Raw genomic sequence first — 18,304 nt, 5'->3', positions numbered from 1 at the left:
CAAAACCCCAAGGTCGCCGGCTTGAGCGTGGCTCACCAGCTTGAGCACGGGGTCTGGCTTGAGCATGGGATCATAGACATGACCTCATGGTTGTTGGCTTGAGCAAGGAGTCGCTCACTCTGCTGTAACCCCCCCCCCATCATCATCATCATCTTTTTCTTCTCCTCCTCCTCCTCCTCCTCCTTCTTCTTGTGACAGAGAGAGAGACACACACACAAAGGGACAGTTAGGGACAGACAGACAGGAAGGGAGAGAGATGAGAAGCATCAATTCTTCATTGCAGCACCTTAGTTACCTTAGTTGTTCATTGATTGATTTCTCATGTGCCTTGACCAGGGAGCTACAGCAGACCAAGTGACCCCTTGCTCAAACCAGCTACCTTGGGCTGAAGCTGGTGAGCCTTGCTCAAACCAGATGTACCCTCACTCAAGCTGGTGACCTTGGGGTTTCGAACCTGGGTCCTCTGCATCCCAGTTCAATGCTCTGTCCACTGCACCACCACCTGGTCAGGCTAACCTTTATCTCTTGAGCTTTTCTATCCCCTTTGCTACCACCTTAATTCAGAGCTTCATCTCCTTGAATTTCTAGAATTCCAAGTCTCCTTCTCATGCTCTTGAACCACTTTCTCACACTCAAAACTGATTATAACACTTCCCTGCTTAAAATGGTATGACTCACACCAACAGCATAAGAGAAAATTAATCTGGCCCCGGCTAAGTGTCCTGCTTGATAGCATGGTGCCTCCACAAATTTTTCTAATCAGGTCAGATTAGGCTCTTACCCACTTAGAGTCCCTTTGCTCATGTCCCTCTGTGGGAAAGGCCCTTTCTCTCTAAATCTACCTGGTGAATATTGTTCATCATTCAAGACACAACTTAAGTGTTTTCTATCAATTAGAACAACTGCTGTCTTCTCACAACCTGGTGAAGAGTTCCATCATAGGAGTTGTGGAAAATACCCAACTTATTATTTACAGGTCTTTCTCTACCAGGCTGTGATCCTTGAGGTTGGAATCTTTTCTGAATTCTTAGGGGGAAAAAGAAACAGCCTCAGCACAAATACATCAAATAGATGCCTCCTCCCTTCCTCCTCACAGAGTCCCTACTGAGCTCTGAAGTCGTATATCTCCCTCATGAAAGACACAAGTGAGTGAATAAATCATGGTCTCTGGATGAAGGTTGACGGATGCAAAGAAGGAAGACAGCAGTCACAGTGAAGAGTGTAAGAGTGACATTGATGTGGAACACTAGAGCAAACACTTCGAGCTCCTGCTTCTCAGGTTCCAGGAGCTTCCAGACCCTGCCCTGCTTCTTCTGAGACCTGGTCATCAGCTCTTCCTGCTTTCTCGGATTCATTATACTTCACTGTAGACAAGGAAGTTCTCAGCTATTTTCCTTGCATTGATCCATGAGTGTATGATCATAAACACATTGTAGGAACCAACAAAGTGGGCTCACATCTTAAAATTTCAAAGTGAGAAAGCTTTTTTTCTATATATTCACTAGGTACCTAATTTTTTTGATTGCAAGGGAAAAAATCCAAGACCCTAGCTCCAACAAACAAGTAAATAATCTGTTCTGAGTAAAAATCAACAATTTGCCACTAGATAAATTAATATGTATCTGGATAATTAGCAATTATATCACTCTTAAAGAGCCATAAACTACTGTACTTATAAAAGCTCTTTAATTTTTATTTTTTTGAACAAGGGATCTCGTACCAAAGTATCTTCTAGGGATAGGACTGCTCTGCCAGGCTTGGGAAATAACCCTTGAATTCTACTGGACCTCAACACTAATACACTAGACCTGAGAACCAGGAGGGGAAAAATAGCTGGCACTTAAACCTTTACTTATTTTGTATCTGTAAACTTCTTTCCAAATATTTCCTATATATAGAAATGCCCATAAAAACATACAATTTTATATAAATAGTATGATACCATACACATTTTGCAGCCTTTAGAATTTTTTCATATTAATAATTTTATTGTCTATATAGTATTTCATGGCATTCATATAATACATTAAAGTTTAAAACAATATTAGTTAATAACCAAATTGTAAAGTGTCTGTTCAAGTCTTCTGCCTATTTTTAATTGGGTTATTCAGCTTCTTTTCTTTTACTTTCCCTTTGTATTTTATTTCCAATCATTTAAAAGCACCATTATACTATGTGGTGTTATCCTTCAAACAATACACAATTATTTTCATTTATGAAATGTTTATATGGCCCTGGCCAGTGGCTTAGTGGATAGAGTGTCGGCCCAGAATATGGACATCCCAGGTTTGATTCCCAGTCAGGGCACACAGGAGAAGTAACCATCAGCTTCTCTTCCCTCCCCTCTCCCCCTTTCTTTCCTCTTTCCCTCCCGCTGCCAGTGGCTCAGTTGGTTCCTGCATTGGCCAGGGCACTGAGGATAGCTCAGCTGGTCTGAGTGCATCAGCTTCAGGTGCTAAAAACAGCTCAGTACTTGAGCATCAGCCGCAGATGGGGTTGATGGGTGGATCCTAGTCGGGGCACATGTAGGAGTCTGCCTCACTATCTCCCCTCCTCTCACTTGGGGCTCTAGCAGAGAGCGGGCTGAGAGGACTGGAGTCATGAAAAGAGAATGTGAAGTTGGTGGCACAGGGAGAAACACTGTAGTGGACGGCCACCAGAACCCCTGTGCTGAGTCTTTCTCCAGCACCGCAGTAGCCATCTTTTCTCAGCTTCTTTTCAAGAATCAGTTTATAGTTCTTCACAAATTCGAAGTATAGCCCTTTTGTCAGAAATGTGTTAATGGTATCTTTTGATGAGAAGTTTTTGACTTTGATAAAGCCCATTAATCATTTTTTCCATTTATGGTTAGTGTGTTATGAGAATTCGTTGCCTTAGGGGCAGAGGAAATAGGGAAAGGTTAGGAAATATTTTACAATTTTATGTCAATTATAACTCAATAAAACTGAAATTTAAAAAAATAAATCACTGCCTACTCCAAAGTAATGAAAGCAATTCCCTCTTATTCTCTTCTATATGCTTTGTAGTTTTAACTTTTGCATTTAGGCCTAAAATTGAACTCAACTTATTATTTGTGTATGGTATGAAGTAGGGATCAAGTAGGGATCATTTATTTCCCCTATGGATATCCATTAATATTTTACTTTTCAATAGAATAATTTTATAATATTTTTACATATTTTTGTTCCTGAGAACACTTTGAAATATACCTTTAAATCTTAATCTGAGTGACAGGTGATATATTTCTCAATATAAAAATTTGCCTTAAGACTAATTTTTTTTTTTTTTTTTTTTTTTTTTTACAGAGGCAGAGATAGACAGGGACAGACAGACAGGAACGGGGAGAGATGAGAAGCATCAATCATCAGTTTCTCGTTGCGCGTTGCGACTTCTTAGTTGTTCATTGATTGCTTTCTCACATGTGCCTTGACCGCGGGCCTTCAGCAGACTGAGTAACCCCCTGCTGGAGCCAGCGACCTTGGGTCTAAGCTGGTGAGCTCTTTGCTCAAGCCAGATGAGCCCGCGCTCAAGCTGGCGACCTCGGGGTCTCGAACCTGGGTCCTTCCGCATCCCAGTCCGACGCTCTATCCACTGCGCCACCACCTGGTCAGGCAAGACTAATATTTTTAAAAGTATTATCAAGGGTAAGATAATCAAGTACCAAAAATAATCTTCTTAAAAAGTGAATTTTATTTCAGTCTTCATTAAAAATACAGTTCATTTATGCCTGACCTGTGGTGGCAGAGCGGATACCGCGTCGACCCGGAACACTGAGGTCGCCAGTTTGAAAGCCCAGGCTTGCTGGTCAAGGCACGTATGAGAAGCAAGTACGAGTTGGCACTTCCCGCTCCTCCCCCAATTTCTCTCTCTCTCTCCCTTTTCTAAAATCAATAAATCTTTTTTAAAAATGCAGTTCATTTATAAATTCAACTCCCTTTATATAAGTAAAGCATAGTCATTTTAGAAAATGTATAAGTTAAATATTTCTTACTGTAATTTTAAAAGTTGCTGCAATTGTTAAAATTTTATGGTTATGAAATTGTACCTTTTGATTTTGGCAAACAATGACAAAAAGTGAAGTTTTAGGTGTTATTTGACAACTAGTACTGCATTCAGTTGGAGCTAAAAAGGGGAAATATGACTGTTTTAAGTATATGTCTACAATGTTTCACATTTTTTATTACTGCTATCTGGCTATGTATGTGATGAGCACTAATCTAGATGCCTCCATTACATGAATCTCCTCTAAACTTTACAGAACCTCTAAGAGAATCCTCATCTCCCTCCTTTTTTTTTTTTTTTTTACAGAGACAGAGAGACAGAGAGAGGGATAGATAGGGACAGACAGACAGGAACAGAGAGAGATGAGAAGCATCAATCATCAGGTTTTCGTTGCGACACCTTAGTTGTTCATTGGTTGCTTTCTCATATGTGCCTTGACCGCAGGCCTATTACAATCAGCAGACCGAGTGACCCCTTGCTCTAGCCAGCGACCTTGGGTCCAAGCTGGTGAGCTTTGCTCAAACCAGATGAGCCCGCGCTCAAGCTGGCGACCTCGGGGTCTCGAACCTGGGTCCTCGGCATCCCAGTCCAGCGCTCTGGTCAGGCCCCTCCCCCCATTTTACAGATGAGAGAGAAAAACAAGGCTCAATAAATATTTCCCCAAATCTATGGCTGATAAGGGACAGAGGTGGGGCTGTAAGGGAAGTTTGTCTGACTTCAAAACCCATGCTCTTTTCTTAAATAGAAGAACTACTTTATTCTCTGGGAGAAAATGGTCAGTGAACAAAAGGCAGATTATCTATCTTAGGATATTCATTGGTAAATTAGTTTTTAATAAATCAAGGAAGCAAGGTTTTTCTGAATACCTTGCTCAGGACAATGCCAGGCACTGTAAAGGACAGTTAAGAAAAGAACTCATGGGCACAGACAACAGTGTGGTGACTGCCAGAAGGCAGGGGTGGGGGAGGGGAGGGTATTGGAGGAATCAATGGTGATGGATGGAGACAGGATAGTGAACACCAACACAGTGTACAGGTGATGTGTTGTGGAACTGTGCACCTGAACCTGTATACTTTTGTTAGCCAATGTCACCACAAAAAAAATTAAATAAAACGGGGGAAAAAAAGAACAGTTAAGAATGTTCACCAGGGAAAGGGAGGAAGGGGGGAAGGGGTAAACAGGGACAAATATATACCCCACATAGGTGGGATATAAAACTGAGACTCGTAGACACAGATAAAAGTGAAATGGTTACCAGGGTTAGGGGAGTAAAGAGGGACAAATATAAGGTGATAGAAAATGATTTGACTTTGGGTGATGGGCACACAATGCAATCAACAGTTCAAATGCTATAGAGATGTTCCCCTGAAACCTATGTACTCTTATTGATCAATGTTACCTCATTAAATTTAATTTCTGAATTAAAAAAAAGAATGCTCCCTTACTATGAAGGACTTTATAACCAAGCTGAGGAAACAATATGTATGACATCAGAAAACAATATTACCTAGTTAAAATGAACTGTTAAAGTAAGATCTAGAAACCACTGATGTAGGCATTTTTGAAATGCAGGACTGTGTTGGAAAACACTGAGTTGACTCTTAGAGTGAGAGTACATTATGAAGGGCCTTGAAAGAGTAAAATTCAATAAAGAATTTAAGAAGCTCCTGGAGTTTTTGCTTTGGCATAAATAAAGAGGTGTTTTAAATTTTTTCCTCAGCAAAAATATTCATGGTATCTCTGAATGTGAAGAATGAAGTCATGAACAACTAGTTTTTGACATTCTAGGAGCAGAACAAGGGCCTGAACTAAAGTGGTACTGGTGAAAAACTTGAGGATCAATTGACATATTACCAAGATTAAAGTTCTGCTCTCCAGTAGTATTTTGCTCACTATAGAGAAGATACTATGATTGAAACAAAGAATACAAAGATATACATAGCAGTCAGTATGCTTCTAAAAATATGGACATTCTAGATCCATCTAATTTATAATTTTTTCAGTAAGTGGATTTGATTTTGTTATGAGAAAGCTGTTCAGCCCTATGATAGTTAAAAACATTTTTGAAGGCTTCTTCTTTTTCTGTGGCCCTTGAAATAACCAATTCTCCAGGAAAATGGGAAGGGGGCATCACATTTTTGTGGCAGCTTTGCAATGTTATGTGCCAACAAAATGTGATTCCTACCTGTATTATGACGCATGGATTCTTCAGTTATAGTCAGTCTATTACATTATGTTTTAAAGGATTTGAAAACATCATTTTCCTAAATTATTATTGGACAAGGCCCACTGAAATCCCTTCTTTCCAAATACTTTCAGTAAGTACAGGATTATAAGGACATAGTAAGTACTCATTAAGTGTTTTTTTATTGAAGGAATTGCAGCATAACTCAGTCATCATAATTTATATGGTAATTAATTCAGATCAAAGCAGAGGATTATGAAACCAAAACATAAAATAATTTAGAAGAATCTTCTTAGACATTAACTTTGATTCCAATGGCTTTTTTAAATTCATGATTCTGTGGTTCCAAGATATCATAGAAAACCTGTTTTTTGTCAAAATGGTTTCTAATACAAAGTAAATCTTCAATGGAATAGTTATCATTTTTTCCAGTCCAAATAGTCAGGCTGTACCTGCATTAAAATAAAACAGAATTATATAGCTAAGAATGAAAGATAAGAAACAGTGATAAGGAATTCCAATAAGCCTAAGAGTAGCTACTCTCTTTTGTCTCGAACCCAAATTCACACAGATCAAAAAAATTAATTAGTAATGGTGGAATGACACTTTCCTTTCATCTCTTCATCAACATTAAAGGGACTAGAAAGGAAAAATTCATGTGCTGTTGCTAAATTAGTTAACTGCTGGGCCCTGGATGGTTGGCTCAGCAGTAGAGCATCGGCCCAGTGTGTGGAGGTCCCTAGTCAGGGCACACAGGAGAAGCGACCATCTGTTTCTCCACCCCCTCTTCCACAGCTATGGCTCATTGGAGCAAGTTGGCTCCAGGCACTGAGGGTGAAACCATGGCCTTGCCTCAGGCACTAAAATAGCTAGGTTGCTGAGCAATGAGCAATGGCCCCAGATGGGCAGAGCATTGCCCAGTTGGGGCGCATGTGGGAATCTGTCTCTCTGCCTCCCCTCCTCTCATTTAAAATAATAATAATAATAATAATAATAATAATGATGATGATGATGTAAATTAGCTAACTGCTGTGCCTGAATTACAAGAATGTTAAAAGGCTTTAGAAACCCAGACTGGTAGCACAAAAAATGGGCCATAATTTGGACAAAAGAACTGAGGATATTTACTGCTGATCAAGGAATCTGTTTTCTCCATTAAAAACTACAGCTCTAACTTGGGTTTCTTCAGTAGCCTAACAACAAGAGTCAAAAGCACAACTGGAAGGGACTGTGAAGAGACTAATGTCAATGACACCCCAACATTCATATTCATTTGTTACTAGCCACACCATCCTGTCTGGGGGTTTCTGCATGAGATACTAAAATGCCAAGAGATATCACTGAGAATGACAAATGGAATAAATTTAGATCCATTTCTGGAGTTAAAAAACAATAATAATTTAGGCAGATTTGTAATGGATGTAAGAATATGCTTAAAATTTTAATGTTATTTTAATTATATATTTTCATTTCTTCCACTGACATTACCATTACATTACCTCTATTGCATAAGGGAAATGCAAAGCTGTTAAATAGTTTCATATTTATTTTCCCCATAAATGTCAGAATCCAGGGAGAAGTTTCCAATGCATTTCTTCTACTAATGACAAAAAATAGTCTAATCCACATCTATATTCTTGTTATACTGACACATTCCTGTCCTTAAGAGATGGTGACACCATTCTGGAAATGTAACAGAGGGAAGTACTTTGGATTTTCTTCCACGGCAGTATTATGTGACAAATCAAAAAGAATGTTTAAACTACAGTTGAAAACACAAAAAATTGAGATTTACTTTAAAAACCTTTATTTTTGCTAAAATGGCTAAAATATTACTGTATTTGAACACCCTGGTGACAAAACTTATAAAAAGACACAGATATTGCCTGACCTGTGGTGGCGCAGTGGATAAAGCGTCAACCTGGAAATGCTGAGGTCGCCGGTTCAAAACCCTGGGCTTGCCTGGTCAAGGCACATATGGGAGTTGATGCTTCCTGCTCCTCCCTCCTTCTCTCTCTCTCTCTCTCTCTCTCTCTCTCTCGCTCTCTCCCTCTCTCCTCTCTAAAAAAATTAATTAAAAAAAAGTAAAAAAAAAAATTTAAAAAAAGAGTCAACCAAAGAATGTATAAACAAGTGAAACAACAAATTGATCTCTTTCTCAAAGTCAATAAAAAATTCTGGGTTTTAAAAAAAAAAAAGACACAGATATGAAGTGAGGTTAAAAAAAAAGAGCTTTCCAGGGTTATTTTATGTCTTTTACCCCCCCCCCCATTGTATTCAAACTAAAATAGAAAAAATAAAATTGCCTAAGGGTTAATTGTATTGCTTCAAATCAATTCTCAGGTTTTATTTTTAAAGACTTTTTATTGTAAAATAACATTTTTAGGAAAAATGTGTGAAACATAAATGTACATTTTAACAAATTATGAGGAAACAAACTCCAGTACAACCAAAACAAGTCAAGAAATCACCAGCACCTGGAGAGGCGCCTTTACATCTCTGCCCACTACAACCTTGCCGCTTCCCTGGAGTCCTCACAACCTTGACTTTGTGGTAGCCATCTTTTTAATTTTTTTTATATATCAACTCTCTAGCCATCCCTAAATAATAGTTTAATTATTCCTGTTAATAAATTTTATATAAATGTAATCATATGGTATATAATTTTAGTTTTGGTCTTGCTTATTGTGCTGAATGTTGTTTGTGAAATTTACCCCAGTTTAAAAATGTAGCTACATATTATTCATTTTCTTTGGAACACAGTTTCACATTATTTACTACGGTTTAAAATATGATACCTTATGACCTAAAAATTCTATTCCTAGAATTCCTTCCTGATATAAATTTGTCTAAAGTCACACATATATGTGCACAATGTGTGTGTATGTGTTTGTGATGAATGTTCTCAGTAGCAATCTTTATAACAGTCAAAACCATGAAAGAATCTAAATGTCATTCAATAATAGAAGAGATAAATAACTTGTGATAGACAAATAACAGAATGATAGTTCTTTATCAATTCTATATCAAGCCCTTCTAAGTTACAAAAATCTCTTCTAATTCTATGCCTAACCTGTTCGTACCCTTCTTGGTATCTTTTGATGGAAAGAATTTCTGAATTTTAATTTTTCAAACTACTCAAACATATCCCTTAGGACTAGTAATTTGTGTGTCTAGTTAAAGAATTCTTTCCCATCCCCAATGTTATGAAGAATTCTCTAGTGATATAATCCACTAAAACTTCGCTGTTCCACCTTTATATTAAAACCAAACAAACAATGAAAAAAAAAAACCTCTGAAAGAAATAGAGTAAAGAGAAACCCAAAATTAAAGTTAGAGGAAAACCAAATAAAAAACAACAAAGAACTACACAGATGTAGAAGAACCCACTTAGTCAAAACCATGGAAGCAAAAGACAGAAGTTTCTAACAGAAGGGGGTGACCAGCAGTACTCAATTAAATGTTGAACAAAGTGTGATTTTCAAGTGAAAAATTTCAGGAGAGTGAATGCCTACATAAGAAGTGGAGGAGTTGGAGCTCCAGTGGCGCAATTGGTCAGCGCACGGTACTTATACAGAAGTGGAGGAGAGAAAATTGAGGCAATAGATAATGAAAGGAATGGGACGGTAGGAACATCCTGTTTGAGCATGGCAGCCAAAAGTCAGTACTGCTTCCTTTTTCTCCTATGAATCACCCAAAAGCAGCACAACGAACAAAAGACTTAAAATGGAAACCTGAAATTTAGTGAAGTTAAGAAAGAGCAGATGGGCATATAAGGAAGTGGAGTTTGCCCACGTATGGAGGTTACAAAGGAGCATTCCAAAAACACGTAAGAGATGAGGAGTCAGTATATTCCTCCTAAACACTTTGCAGAGAGGGAACTTTCCTGGGTTAGGTTTGGTCCCAAGAGCAGTGAAGACAAGGAAAGAGTATATACAGGAAAGCCATAGGGAATAAGACTGCTCCTACAGAAACCCAAAATTTTAAATATAAGAGATAGATGCAAGAATTTACTTAAAGATATCAAAACTGCCTATCTGCACTGACTGGGAAGAAGTTAAAGATTAAACAAACTCAAAAATAAGAGTCACTAGGTCATAAGAACCATTGTTCTGGATCCTCTTGAATTTGAACTTTGGACAAGCAGCTGGTCCAGAAAAAACTCACCTTTAAAGTTATCAAAATAAACTTGGCAGAAGTTTTATACAAGAGAGTACAACAACAACAACAACAAAACCCTCACAGACAAAGATAATAGTATGGGGATTACAAGAAGGAAAGGGGATGGAGGAGGCAAGGGAGAGTAAAAGGGGCATAAATGCTAATGAATAGAGACTTGACTTGGTGTGGCGAACATGCAACACAATATATGAATGATGTACTATAGAATTGAACACCTGAAACCTATATGCTTTTATTAACCAATGCCACCCCAATAAATTCAATAAAATTTTTAAATTTAAATATTTTTATTTTTCTTAAGTGAGAAGCAGGGAAGCAGAGAGAACGATTCCCGCATACACCTCGACTGGGATCCACCTAGCAAGGCCCATACCAGGCAATGCTTTGCCCATCTGGGGCTGTTGCTCCACTGCTCAGCAACAGAGCTATTTTAGCAACTGAGGCAAGGCCATGGAACCATCCTCAGTACCCAGGGCTAACTTGCTCCAACCAAGCCATAGCTGCAAGAGAGAAGAGAGAGACAGAGAGAGAGAAGGCAGAGGGTGAGGGGTAGAGAAGCAGATGGTCGCTTCTCCTGTGTGCCCTGACTGGAAATCCACCCTGGGACAACATCTACATGCCTGGCTGACGCTCTACCACTGAGTCAGCTGGCCAGGGCCAAAATTTTTAAAAATTATTGTTAATTTAGTTTTCTGCTTGTAACAGCCACACAATATCCTCATAAAATACATGAACTCATACAAATATCTATATCTTAAGCCATCAATAAAACCTTAATAAATCTACAAAGTAGAAATGATATAGGCACTATCTGATTATAATACCATAAACTTAGAAAACTATGAACAAGCCAAAATAAAAAATAATTCTACCACCTAGATGCCTAAAAATATTTCTCTTAAAACAAGTTTTAAGACAAAGGCAAAAGTCACAATTGCAGGATATTTTAAATTAAAGAGAGATAAAAACCTACACATAAGAAACAGTGGCATATGGCTAAAGCAATGGTCAGAGAAAAGAGTACACAGTCGTCCCTCGCCATATCGTGGTTTACTTTCGCGGTCTCACTGTATCGCGGGTTTTAAAATTGTACACATCTTATTTTCTATAATGGATTATTTGCTGTATCATGGGATTCTACGGTATATAAAAGTTTTTTGTTTGTTTGTTTGTTTTTTGTATTTTTCTGAAGCTGGAAATGGGGAGAGACAGTCAGAAAGACTCCCGCATGCGCCCGACCGGGATCCACCCGGCACGCCCACCAGGGGCGACGCTCTGCCCCTCCGGGGCGTTGCTCTGCTGCAACCAGAGCCACTCTAGCGCCTGGGGCAGAGGCCAAGGAGCCATCCCCAGCGCCCGGGCCATCTTTGCTCCAATGGAGCCTTGGCTGCGGGAGGGGAAGAGAGAGACAGAGAGGAAGGAGGGGGGGGGGGTGGAGAAGCAAATGGGCGCCTCTCCTATGTGCCCTGGCCGGGAATCGAACCCGGGTCCCCCGCATGCCAGGCCGACGCTCTACCGCTGAGCCAACCGGCCAGGGCCTAAAAGCATTTTTATATATTTATTATTTTAATTATTTTTGCAGTAAAATAAACAAAATAAGGGTGGGAAAGGTTAATAACAGTGTGAGAAAGATTTATAAGAGAGTGGGAGGGTTTATAAAGCCTTAAAATATATATAAATAATAAAATAAATATAAGGTCGCTACCTAATGGATTTTTGCCTACCACAGGGGGTTCTGGAACCTAACCCCTGTGATAGACAAGGGACCACTGTAGTATGAAACACTCATACTGATAAATATACTAATATATATATGTACATATATATATGACAATAAGCATCAAACTTAAAAAATTAGAAGAAACTACAGAAAAAAAAATTAAAAATAAAAGGCAGAAATTAATAAATCATAAACCAGAAAAATAAATAAATCCAAGATCTAGTTCTTTAAAAAAATGAAGATGCCTGACCAGGCAGTGGTGCAGAGGATACAGTGTCAGACTGGGACACACAGGACCCAGGTTTAAACCCCAAGGTCGCCAGCTTGAGTGTGGGCTCACCAGGTTGAGCACAAGGTCGTTGGCTTGAGCCTGGGATCATAGACATGACCCCATGGCCACTGGCTTGAGCCCAAAGATTGCTGGCTTGAGCAAGGGGTCACTCACTCTGCTATAGCCCCACAGTCAAGGCACATATGAGAAAGCAATCAATGAACAAAGTGCCACAATGAAAAACTGATGCTTCTCTCTCATCTCTCTCCCTTCCTGTCTATCTGTCCCTATCTGTCCCTCTCTCTGTCTGTCTCTGTTGCCAAAAAAAAAAAAAAAGGTAAATCATTATCTAGTTTAATCAGGAAACAAGGGAAATGCTCAAAGAAAATAAAGAAGTTATTTTATTTTAAAGACCTAAAATAAACTAAAATAATAAAAGACTATTTTAATTATCCGTGTGTAATAATTTTTTTAAGCAAGAGAGACATGAAGAGAGAGAGATGAGAAGCATCAATAAATAGTTACAGCACCTTAGTTGTTCATTGATTGCTTTCTCATATGTGCCTTGACTGGGGGGCTCCAGCCAAGCCAGTAACCCCTTGTGCAAGCCAGCGACCTTGGCCTTCAAAACAGTGACCTTTGGGCTCAAGCCAGCGATCATGGGGTCATATCTGAGATCCCACACTCAAGCTTATCATGGCTGAGCTCTGGTGACCACAGAGCTCAAGCCAGCGACCTCGAGGTTTCAAACCTGTGTCCTCAGCATCCCAGGCTAACACTCTGTCCACTGCACTAGCATGGTCAGACAGTAAATAAATTTCAAAACCTGAATGAGATGAACAATTTTCTAGGAAAATACAACATATCAAAACTGGCTCCCAAAGAAAGAGAAAATCAAAGTAGACCACTTACCATATAAAAATTAGGAAAGATTTTATGAGTTAAGCTTTCCCCAAAGCACCAGGTTTACATGGCTTTACAGTTGAGTTTACCAAAACTCAGGTATAGGCCATTTCAGTGTTATTTTTAACATCTCAGAACATATAAAAAGGGATGAAAGGTCTTTAGTTGCTTTTTTTAAATGAAATGCACATTATATTGACACGTAAAATTGAGAAATAGAAAAAAAGCTAATGCTCAATCTCATTTCCAAAGGTAGAAATCCTAACTAAAATGATAGCAATAAAAATTCAGCAACACATTAAAAGAAAGATAATTGGTGATCAAGTGGGGTTTATTCTGGAAATGTGTGGTTGATTCACTATTATGAAAGTTTAATTATAATTTATTTTATTAATAGATATGGCAGAAAATCATGGTTATTTTCATAAAAACTGAAAAGGTCTTTGGTAAAAATTCAATATCTATAGGAACATGGGTACTTCTTTAATGTATAAGGGTTTGCTTCCCTTTCTTTCTACAATACAGTGAATTATCAAGCTGGGTCTTTTTCTGAATGATTTGTGAAAACCCATTATTTGTTAAAATTCTTTACATCTGACATATGTATTGAAGACAGTGTAATCACAATCTTTCCATTTTTATTTATTCTAATATATAAAACTTTCCTTCTTTGGCTCTAGTATGCACCATACTAAGAAAAGTATGCCATCTCTATTCTAAAATTATGTAAAAAAGTATTTTTTTCTTCATGCATTTAATATTTGATGTTCAAATCTTTAATTCATCTGGAAATTATTTTGGAAGAAGTAATAAGAAGATGATTTGTTTCCTACATAGTTGGCCTATTGTCCCAACATCAGTTATTAAACTTTTACAGCAATGACTTAAAATGCCAGCTTTTTCCTATACTAAGTTCCATGATCGATTTGGGCTTATTTCTGAACTTTCCTCACTGTTCTATTGACTAGTCTATTTAAAAAAATAGTATCAAGGGACAGTCAAGATGGCAGCAGAGTAGGCAGATGCATAGACTCCCAACTCACACCACCAAACTGGATTACAAATTAATTTAGGAACAATCAGCGTGAAAAACCAACTTTGAATTAAAAGAACAGGTCTCAAAAACTAAGAAGCCACACCGAGCCTGGTAGGGAGCGCCAAGGCATGGGGGGTATCCCTACTTCCAGGAATGAGGGTGAGGTGAGACTGAGAGCCCAGAAGGGCTCTCATTACAAGGAGAAGAGCAGAAAATATCGCTCACAGCCACTTGCCTGGGGACCTGGGAACAAGGTGTGCGGAGAGGGCTGGCTTGTCTTCCAAAAGGAAAGTGGGGAGAGAGAGACAGATGGTGATGGGTAGAGGAATGCATGGCATGACCTGAGAAGCTGACTCATCCAGTGCAGAGGTGGCTTAGCTGGGGGAGGGGTTGAACCCTCAACAAAGCACAAGCCTAAAATGGTTCTGGGTGACCCACCTCCAGAAAGCTCTTCAGCTCCAATCAGAGAAACAAGACACAGCTGAAAATAGAAAGTGGGGAGGAGGGGCAGTAACTCAGGTCTCCATGGAGATCTGAGATACATCTCCTCCTACTGAAATGAAGAAAGCACCCCGCCACCAGAGAGAAGCTGGCAGATTGAACCTTCAGAGTCTCAGGTTACACCCACCGCATTCTTGAATAAAGCTTCAAATAAACCCCCTGCTAAGATCAATAAACAAGACTACCACTGAGTTAAGAAAACTGAGATGGGCCCTGGCTGGTTGGCTCAGCGGTAGAGCGTCGGCCTGGCGTGCGGGGGACCCGGGTTCGATTCCCGGCCAGGGCACATAGGAGAAGCGCCCATTTGCTTCTCCACCCCCACCCCCCTTCTTCCTCTCTGTCTCTCTCTTCCCCTCCCGCAGCCAAGGCTCCATTGGAGCAAAGATGGCCTGGGCGCTGGGGATGGCTCCTTGGCCTCTGCCCCAGGCGCTAGAGTGGCTCTGGTGGCGGCAGAGCAACACCCCGGAGGGGCAGAGCATCGCCCCCTGGTGGGCAGAGCGTTGCCCCTGCTGAGCGTGCCGGGTGGATCCCGGTCGGGTGTATGCGGGAGTCTGTCTGTCTGTCTCTCCCCGTTTCCAGCTTCAGAAAAATACAAAAAAGAAAAAAAAGAAAACTGAGATGAAAACAAACAAATCAAGACTTCGAAGAGGCTCTACTAGGTAAGGAGATCACTGCTGGAAGAAGCATACAAGTCATAAAGAATAATGAGTAGGCAGAGAAGTATAAGTCATATGCTTCAACAAGACAAATCCTCTGATAAAGTCTTGGACGAATCGGAAGTAATCAAATGTACTGAATGCAGAGTATAAAATAATGAGTTTTAGGATGCTTAAAGATCTCAAAGCTACAATGGATGGACTTAATGAACACTTCAGTAAAGAAATTGAAAGCATCAAAAAGGACACAAAAATCATAAAGAAGAAATTGACAAATGACAAACACAATATCAGAAATAAAGACTATATTGGAAGGAATTAAAAGCAGGCTGGATGAAGCAGAGGATCAAATCAGCAACTTAGAGGACAAGATAAGTGAAAGCACAAAAATGGAGGAGGAAAAAGAAAAGAGACTGAAAAAATCTGAGGAAACACTAAGAGAGCTCTCTGAATGCAAACCAATATTGCAAGAAATGTTAAGGGGCCCGTTGTAAACAGGGGGAAAAGAATATAGTAAAAGAGGAATATAACTTTAAAGAATAAAATGGCAATAAACAACTACATATCAATAATAACCTTAAATGTGAATGGATTAAATACTCCAATCAAAAGACATAGGGTAGCTGAATGGATAAGAAAACAGGACCCGGCCTGACCTGTGGTGGCACAGTGGATAAAGCATCGACCTGGAAATGCTGAGGTCGCCGGTTCAAAACCCTGGGCTAGCCTGGTCAAGGCACATATGGGAGTTGATGATTCTAGCTCCTCCCCCTTCTCTCTCTCTGTCTCTCCTCTCTCTCTGTGTCTCTCTCTCTCTCTCTCTCTCTCCTCTCTAAAAAAAATGAATAAATAAAAATAAATAAAAAAAAAAAAAAAAAAAAAAAAGAAAACAGGACCCGTACATATGCTGTCTACAGGAGATGCACCTCAAAACAAAGGATACAATAGACTGAAGGTAAAAGGATGGAAAAAAATACTTCATGAAAATGGAAATGAAAAAAAGCTGGGGTAGCAATACTTGTATCTGACAAAACAGACTTTAAAACAAAGACTATAGTAGGGGATAAAGAAGGTCACCACATAATGATAAAGGGAGCAATTCAACAGGAAGAGATAACCATTATAAATATATATGCAACTAATATAGGAGCACCTAAATATATAAAGCAGATTTTAATGGACATAAAGGGAGAGATCAACAGCAATATTATAATAGTAGGGGATTTCAATACCCCACTAACATCAATGAATAGATCTTCAAGAAAGAAAATTAACAAAGAAACAACAGAATTAAGGGATACACTAGATCAACTGGATTTAATAGATATCTTCAGAACCTTCCACCCTAAAGCAGCAGAATATACATTCTCTTCAAGTGCTCATGGTACATTCTTCTAGGATAGACCACATGTTAGGGCATAAAACAAGTCTCAACAAAGTTAAGAAGACTGAAACCATATGAAAACATCATCTCTGACCACAATTGCATGAAACTAGAAATGAACTACAATAGGAAAACTAAAAAACACTCAAACACTTGGAAACTAAACAGCATGTTATTAAACAACGACTGGGTCAACAATGAGATCAAGGAAGAAATAAAAATTTTCCTTGAGGCCCTGGCCGGTTGGCTCAGTGGTAGAGCGTCGGCCTGGCGTGCAGAAGTCCTGGGTTCGATTCCCGGCCAGGGCACACAGGAGAAGCACCCATCTGCTTCTCCACCCCTCCCCCTCTCCTTCCTCTCTGTCTCTCCCCCTCCCGCAGCGAGGTTCCACTGGAGCAAAGATGGCCCGGGCGCTGGGGATGGCTCCTCGGCCTCTGCCCCAGGTGCTAGAGTGACTCTGGTCGCAACAGAGCGACGCCCCGGAGGGGCAGAGCATCGTCCCCTGGTGGGCAGAGCGTCGCCCCCTGGTGGGCGTGCCGGGTGGATCCCGGTCGGGCACATGCGGGAGTCTGTCTGACTGTCTCTCCCCGTTTCCGGCTTCAGAAAAATACAGAAAAAAGAAAAAAAAAATTTTCCTTGAAATAAATGAAAATGACCGTAAAACAACTCAAAATCTGTGGGACACTGCAAAAGCAGTGTTGAGAGGGAAGTTCATAGCATTACAGGCATACCTTAAGAAGCTAGAAAAAGCTCAAAAAAACAACTTAAATCTGCAACTAAAAGAACTTGAAAGTAGAAGGAAGGAAATCATAAAGATCAGAGCAGAAATAAATGACATAGAGACTAAAGAAACAATACAGAGGATCAATGAAACCAGGAGCTGGTTCTTTGAAAAAGTAAACAAGATCAATGAACCCTTAGCCAGACTCACCAAGAAAAAAAAAAGAAAAGACTCAAATAAATAAAAGTAGAAATGAGAGTGGAGAAATAACAACTGACATAACAGTAATACAAAGGATTGTAAGAAAATACTATGAAGAACTGTATGCCAAAAAATTAGACAAGCTAGGTGAAATGGACAAATTCCTTGAAAAATGTAATCTTTCAAAAATCAATCTGGAAGAATCAGAAAACCTAAATAGACCGATTACAACAAATGAGATCAAAACAGTTATCAATAAACTCCCAATAAACAAAAGTCCTGGGCCAGATGGCTTCACAGGCGAATTCTACCAAACAGTCAAAGAAAAACTAACTCCTATCCTTCTCAAGCTATTGCAAAAACTTCAAGAGGAGGGAAAACTTCCAAGCTCCTTTTATGAGGCAAACATAATCCTCATTCTAAAACCAGGCAAAGAAAGAAAACTATAGGCCAATATCCCTGATGAATTTAGATGCTAAAATTCTCAACAAAATATTAGCAAACCAGATCCAGCAATACATGAAAAAAATTATACATCATGA

General features: G+C 39.4%; 1 protein-coding gene across 3 annotated transcripts in view; it reads right to left on the bottom strand.

Annotated features, from left to right (window-relative positions):
- Nucleotides 1–4,324: 4,324 nt before the first annotated feature.
- The window catches only part of FAM151B (family with sequence similarity 151 member B), a 68,537-nt gene continuing 54,557 nt past the window's right edge, over nucleotides 4,325–18,304 (bottom strand). For 2 of the 3 annotated variants that reach the window (XM_066381754.1, XM_066381756.1), the window contains one exon: nucleotides 4,325–6,639. In XM_066381754.1, the coding sequence (XP_066237851.1) occupies nucleotides 6,480–6,639 (160 nt within the window). In that variant the 3' untranslated portion in view covers nucleotides 4,325–6,479. Of the gene's footprint in view, nucleotides 6,640–8,078; nucleotides 8,249–18,304 lie in introns of all 3 variants that reach the window. The other variant, XM_066381755.1, reaches the window with a different exon arrangement.

This window comes from Saccopteryx leptura, chromosome 4, assembly GCF_036850995.1.
Source record: "Saccopteryx leptura isolate mSacLep1 chromosome 4, mSacLep1_pri_phased_curated, whole genome shotgun sequence".
NCBI classification, from domain to species: Eukaryota; Metazoa; Chordata; class Mammalia; order Chiroptera; family Emballonuridae; genus Saccopteryx; species Saccopteryx leptura.
The sequence above is the reverse complement of the archived record's forward strand: the minus strand, read 5'-3'. Positions and strand labels throughout refer to the sequence as shown.